At 45.6% G+C, this 7,088-nt stretch overlaps 1 protein-coding gene across 3 annotated transcripts in view; it reads left to right on the plus strand.

The window, feature by feature from the left end:
- Positions 1-4,923, plus strand: part of nrip1b (nuclear receptor interacting protein 1b) — a 59,003-nt gene extending 54,080 nt beyond the window's left edge. For all 3 annotated transcript variants that reach the window (XM_019857749.1, XM_019857748.1, XM_019857750.1), the window contains 2 exons: positions 542-721; positions 846-4,923. In XM_019857749.1, the coding sequence (XP_019713308.1) occupies positions 594-721; positions 846-4,500 (3,783 nt within the window). In that variant the 5' untranslated portion in view covers positions 542-593 and the 3' untranslated portion in view covers positions 4,501-4,923. The remainder of the gene's footprint in view (positions 1-541; positions 722-845) is intronic.
- The last annotated feature ends 2,165 nt before the right edge of the window (positions 4,924-7,088 follow it).

Raw genomic sequence — 7,088 nt, forward strand, 5'->3', positions numbered from 1 at the left:
CAAGTGGGTGAGTGAGCGGATGGATCCCGCTTTGTGTAGACCGAGGGTTGCATCTTGTGAGATGCTGCTCATGTACCGAAGGAGCAGGATGTGGTGTGGGGGAGTAATCCACTGAAATGACAAGCTGCATGAAAAAATTATTCACAGCTCTCACAGGGCACTTCTTTTTTTCTTGGGAAAAAAAAAATCGCTCAGAGGGGCGTATGTGTCAAGACCTGTTTTCAGGGTAGTGGGCTTGAATTTTCAATTTGGATCCAATCAGAACTAATCTACATTTATCATCCACTGGGTAACTGTGGCGTTGGGGCACTCCTTTAAATAGGAAGGAAATGTTTCCTCCACCTTCACAGAACTAATCTACATTTATCATCCATTGGGTAACTGTGGTGTCGGCGATGGTGGTGGTGGGGCAGTCAGTTGGAAATGTTGCTAAGTAACAACGGTGGCAGACAAGGTGGTGAAATGAATGTGATGTAGCGGAGTGCCAATTCCAGCCTTTAACCGCTTCCTCCTTTTCTTTGTCTCTCTCCATCTCTTTTAGGTCCCCCACGTGAGATGTGCAAAGATTTACCACTGACAACCAGGGCCATGGAATGCGAAGACATCTTTTCAGCCATATTCCTCTCACTGCTCATGTTCTTCATCGAAACATAGAGGAAGACATTCTGACAACCTGCGGTGTTAAAGGCATACAGTATTGCCTGGATTTTCTTGAAACATGGTTGGTGTTTCTCCCCAGTGTTGACTTGTGTCCACCAGAGAGTGGTCACTTTTTTTTTTTTGGTACTTGAGAAGTACATGGCACTGTCGACCTGATGATTTAGTTGACATTTGTTTCCTTGTAGCGCTGCTGAACCATACAAGGGGATCCTAGTATTGAACATGACTCATGGGGAGGAGCCTGGCCCTGAGACACACAAGGATTCAGCTGTTTTAACTTATCTGGAAGGTTTACTGATGCATCCAGTGGTGGCCGGGCCTGGGGCCACAGCAAGCAGGAGGTCTGAGGCTGCCCACAGCAACCAAGATCAGGGAGACAAGGTGGGCGGTCCATTTCAGCTACCTACTCATGGCCCCACAGTTCCAAAGGCTGGAAACAGTGGACCGACCATGGGTGCTTCACAGCACTTGAAGAAGGCCCGCCTCTTGCGCTCCGGGGCTTGGAATGATCCAGGGAACCAGTGTTTGAGTTCGCCACCGGTCCATCTTAATGGACAAGCGGGAGGCCTGCAAAATGGGTCACAGGAGGATTCTCCTCATGGCGGGGAGAGTACTCTTTTGGCTTCCCTGCTTCAGTCCTTCAGCTCACGACTTCAGAATGTGGCAATGTCTCAGAACTCAAGCAAGCCGCCGAGTGAGTGTTCCTCTCCTTCCACTGCGCCACCTGCAGATAAGGAGCCGCTGCCTGTGTATGGGACAGCCTCAAGCCGCTTGAAGGGCTTAATGAGAAAGAGCAAACTTCAAAACCACAGCAACACCCCTTACAGTCGTCGGGGACACAGTCATGACAGACCACCAGAATCACCCCGGGCAGCACACAGCGCCACACCCCCTTCGGCCACTGCAGCTTCTGAATCAGTATCCTGTGCAGACCGATTGAAAGCTGTCGCCAACATGGTGAAAATACGTTCCAGTCCAGCACCTTCACCCAAGCCCAGTGTTGCCTGCAGTCAGTTAGCCCTACTGTTGTCCAGTGAAGCTCATCTCCAGCAATACTCCAGAGAGCATGCTCTCAAAGCCCAGCTCTCGGGAAGGTCTGCCAGTGAAAGACTTGCCGCCATGGCAAACCAGCAACATGGCCTTGAGAAAAGGCCTCAGAGTGTGGGCGGGACTTTGCCAGAGACTCCAGACACATTAAGTTCTTTAACAACCCAAAATGGAGTGACGACGACAAACACACGAACAGCAACACTCCCTCGGTTGGCCTTGTCCAGTCCACAGAGCCCCCCTTTGCTGTGTGGGCACACCCATAGCTCCTCACCCACTCCTCCACATACTCCGAGCCACTTTCACAGCCAACCCTCTCGGGAAAAACGAGGCTTTGACTCACGACCAACTCGCCCCCCTCAAACATGCAGCAGTTTGCTGTTGCTGCTGCTCAACAACCACAACAACCAGAAGAAACTGACAAAAAACGGACACCTGGAGGATAGCTGTAGTATTCTACCACCAAGCGGCTCTTCTTCAGTCACATCGGATAGTGAATGTTCCACCCATGAGAAAAGCCTGACCAAGGACAGCAGTGATGCAGAGACTTCCTACTCAAGCTGCTCGCCAATGGATCTCTCGATGAGAAACTGGGCCAAAAAACAAGATACAGGGCCAAAACCTTCCACCCCGTGTTCCTCTTCTGCCTCGTTCTCCCCCTTTACACACACTGTATCCAATTTCACCACGACTGTTTCCTCCAGTGCAACAATATTAACTTGTCATTCTTCTGCTCCACCCACTAATGCAGTCTATTCACCGCTGCCCGCTGTTGTCTCTTCTGCCTCCACATCTATTTCTTCATATTCCTCCTCCTCTGCCTTGACCTCCTCCTTGGACAAACTCACAGAATCTTTATTAAAAAAGTGGAAGCCTGAGCCATTAGGCGCAAACATGGCGAAGAGCAAAGAGCATGAAAGTAACCCAGACCTAAAGTCCCAATCTAAGGTAACACTAATGCAGCTTCTGCTCGAGCGCAGAAGTAACGATATAGTAAGTAAGAACACAGATGAGGAATTGCCACTTGATATAACTATGGCTACCATGTCTCGAAGTCAACCTAACCTTGCGTCCTGGGATGAGTCCAGGACGAAAAGCCCAATAGATAAGCCTGGAGCCCCAAATCAGCCTACGTGCTCCCTTAGTAGAGACCCAGCCGGTACATTGTCCCCACACCCTCCCTCTCCCCAGGTCCAGTCAAGCCCATTGGATTTGTGCAAGTCGAAAGCCTTCCCTGCTGGGAAGGCTTCAGAGCCCGCCTTCAGTGCCAGTAAACTGTTACAAAATCTGGCTCAATCTGGAATAGCTTCATCCTCCCCACCAATCCTATCTGGCAAAGGATTGAGTCAGGAGCTTGATAACAGCAGGCCCTTATCCTTATTGGAAAGACTCAATGCTCCAATCAACAGGAGTACCACCTCCACCCCGCTCTCTGACATACCTGCGGGAGGTGGCACTCCTTTAAATACGAAAGAAACATTTCCTCCACCTTCACAGATCGAGAATCTTTTGGAGAGGCGCACAGTGTTGCAGCTTCTTCTAGGGGCAGGCTCAACTGCAGCTTCTGTCAGCCGCAAAGAAAGGCCTGAAGGGAGCGGCAGGAGGAGTGCAGAGTTGGAAGGGGGGAGTTATGAGAGGAGCCCCAGTGTTTCAAACATCTTTGAATGCGCTGACGTGTCCGCTGTTGATGTAAGAGTCAAAACAGAGGAAGGGGTGGGGCCACCCGCCGCCACTTCTGAAGACATAATCAACAGAAAGAGGCGGACCAACTTTGAAAAACCTTGCCCCCTGTCAGATACGGACTTAAAAACAGAACATCGACCGGCTGAGGTTATCGCAAAATACGGTCTGCTTAGTCAGCTCCTTAAACATCAGACAGCGACGTACTATACGAGTGCTGTTTCGCAGACTGACTGGCAAACCAGACAGGTGAAAGGAGAAAAGAGAGAGTACCCAAGCCCCAGTCCGAAGAAGAGACGCTTGTGTTCTGATCAAACTGAAACTTTGGACGATACCAAGTCGCCAAGAGCATTTCAGAGGGGTGACACAAACATTTTTACCACTCCCGGTGCTCAGGTAACACCTGACAAGCAGAAGCATCTGAAAGACGAGGAGTTTTTAGCCAGGAGCCCACCGAGAGAAACTTTTACCAGAGAGAGTCGGGGATTTAATGTGCTCAAACAGCTGCTGCTCTCTGACAACTGCCTGAAAGAGTTGCCTCAGCAGCACCGTGGGTCGTCCAGCCCTTCCATCCTGCAGGCCAACGGCAAGGCTAACGGTAACATCCTCAGTCAACCTGCCCCTCACCACAGCTTCCTGCACCTGCCCAGCTGGCACCCTCACGGTCCGCTCAACTCAGGGCTTTCGAGTAACGTCAGAACACTGCCCACCCCTCCTGCAAGTGACAGCCTTATTCGCAGTCCCCGCGGTCATCATCCGGCGCCATGGCAAGGTACACACAAAAGAGACCCGCCGAATCTTGTCAAACAGGAGCCAGAGAGCCCCGTTCAATGGAATAGTCAGGAGAGCGATGCGGGCTGTGACTCAAACCCGGAATCTCCTCGGTTGTCACGTTCCAACCCTATCTTGTATTACATGTTGCAAAAGGGCAGCGTTCAACTAAGAAAGGAGGTAAAGAATCAGGCTGAAGCGCCGCAGTCCGTTTTGAAAATTAAAGAAGAGCCAATCAGTGACATGCATGCCTATGAACAAAGCTCCAGCCCACAATCAGCAACCAACCACAATGACAAGCACAGCCAGGACAACCAGAGGCTGAGTCAGTCATCTGAATAGAAGTTGGATTATAAAATATAACATGAGTCTTTTTTTTTGTGTGTGTGTGTTTTTCTTTTCAACTGCTTGCCAAATTAGTTGTGAGAGAGACACAAATGACTAAGAAGGAAAAAAAACACGCTAGTTCAAATTGCACACTGATTTCTTTAAATCGTTCAGTACGACAAACAAGATCTATATTTGGCTAAATATACAAGTGAAGCAACCAAAATTCATAAAATAACTCACCTTTGATGCTCAGGCCCTTTCTATTTTTATTTTTTTCTATTTTCTTCGCCCCCTTCCAATACCTTGTAGTTCGCTACAATTTTTAAGTTATGCTTCATATTTCATAGTAAAACAAATACTGAATTCATTTGATTCTTTAACATATCGCCTTACAATGTCTCGATTGTTTCCTTCCATTAAAAAAAAAAAAAAAAATCATGGTTCCAAAAAATGGTAGCACTCAGTTCAGTTGTATTTATTTTCTCCTTCCCAGCAGTTTGAGCTAAATCAGGGGTGTCAAACATACGGCCCGCGGGCCGGAACCGGCCCCCAAGGAGGTTCGATCCGGCCCACGGGATCATTTAAAAGTGAAAAAAAAATGCATTAAAGACACAGAATGAATATTTTAAATAAAATGCAATTCGTGGATTATCCGCTAGGGGCGCACACTGTTTTGATCACAGTAAAAGACAATATTGTTTTGATTGGGGAAGAAAACAGCAGTCTCAGTCTGTCACCGAGATAGACCCAACGCAGCAAATGATATGAAAGCGCCAGTCAATGTTTCTTGAGACCAAAACAAAGGAAAGAGATGATATTTTGGTGATTCATAGCACAGTATGGTATAATGTTAATGGTTCGGCCCACTTGACATCTACCGAGTCCGTCTGTGGCCCACAATGTGAAATGAGTTTGACATCCCTGAGCTAAATCAATATTCACACTGTAGCTGATCCAGCCTTGTTGAACGTTAACTCAAGGCTCAGAGTGTATTATAATTGACTGTGGGATTTTGCCGACAGAAATTTTTGTGCTTTTTTTTTTTTCCAACTTTTTCGACAGTGCAAATTCAGGGACGTGTGTTAGCGGATTGTGTCATTTTTAGTAAACTGGCACCACGGCGCATGTGTGGGTTTTCTGCAATATCTGAAAAGCAAAGCTTGCCACCGCATTTGAAACACGCACCATTTCTATTTGTGCACAAAGTTTGAATATGAAGCACATTGGCTTTTCCTCCTAATTTCTTCTCAAGGAGCACCCAGAGTTTGCACTATTGAAGCCAAATCCTCCTTGTCCTTTACAGAATAATTAAATGGCATGTGATTTTATTAAAAAAAAAAAGTCAGTATTGTGATCTGTCGAGAATTTGACAGCTCGTGATTTCCCCCCCTCCATTTCTTGACTGTTGTGCGTTTCCGTGGTCGTCTCTTGATTCATAAAAATGTTCAAAAGAATTGCATGATAATGAAGAGAAGACCACAGGTTGTTTTCAAATCATTGACCTATCCCCTCTATTCCTTTTATTTGTCATTTCACACGCCGGCTTTCTCCACGTTGTCGCGTGATTTTTTTTTTTTTTTTTTTATGGAAACATTCATACTGTTATGTCTCTTCCGTTCTTGATACGATTTCACAACGGTTCAATGTATTTGTGTAAATAGTACTTTCGGGATGAAAGATGACTATTTTGTAATGTTTAAGCAAAGATATTACCCTAGTTTTTATTGCTCTGATATGTAAATACGAATTATATGCGTACCGGTGTACATACAAAGGAAGAGGATGTTATGCCCTTTTTTTCCCTTTCGTTTTTTTTTTTTTTTTGGGGGGGGTGGATGGATTGTTCTTTGCATGTGTCTATGTGGTAAATGATAATCTATTCTGCGCTGTGTTGTGTAATAATGTATGACTCTCCTCACTGCTGCCTGTTGCATGCAGACGCATGGGAACTACCTGTGTATCCCCATTGGTGATGGGGGAAAATGTTAAGTCTTAAAAATAGGTCTCTTATTATTTTTTTTTTAATCACACCGAGAGTTTCTTTAAGATGCGGTCTTTAAACAACCACAGACTGTTCAACAAAGTCGAAGAAAAAAAATATGTGAAGAATATAAACGTGCATTGAATATTTTTGTGATTTTTCTTTTCTTTTTTTCTGTTACTGGTTAACAAAGCTCTGTGGAAGGGCTTTTGTGAAGAATTGACGTACAATCATTGATTTGCATTGTGCATCTCAGAATTTGTAGCTGCAAATACAAAAAAAAAAAAGTTGGGTTCATTTTTTTCTTTTTTCATGTGAAGACCTGAAACCTTATTTTTATGTTTTCATTTTTGGGTGTTCATTTGCACTGATATCTCTGAAAATAAAGTTCTAAAATGCATGACCTTAGTTGAATGTCTTCCACTTTTTCTACTTTGCCTTTTAGAAGCTGCTTTGTTTCAAGTTCAAGGGCGTCTTGTTTAGGGAGAGGCATAAGTGATTAACTCAACATTAAGAATTTGATTGTCAATTGCGTGAACTTGATTGTTGCTTAGTCATGTTTTGAAACTAGCAAGATTTGGCTGTAAATGGGCATGCTGTTCATTCACGGTCAGCTAGC

Source organism: Hippocampus comes, unplaced genomic scaffold (assembly GCF_001891065.2).
Source record: "Hippocampus comes isolate QL1 unplaced genomic scaffold, H_comes_QL1_v1.1 scaffold248, whole genome shotgun sequence".
Lineage (NCBI taxonomy): Eukaryota > Metazoa > Chordata > Actinopteri > Syngnathiformes > Syngnathidae > Hippocampus > Hippocampus comes.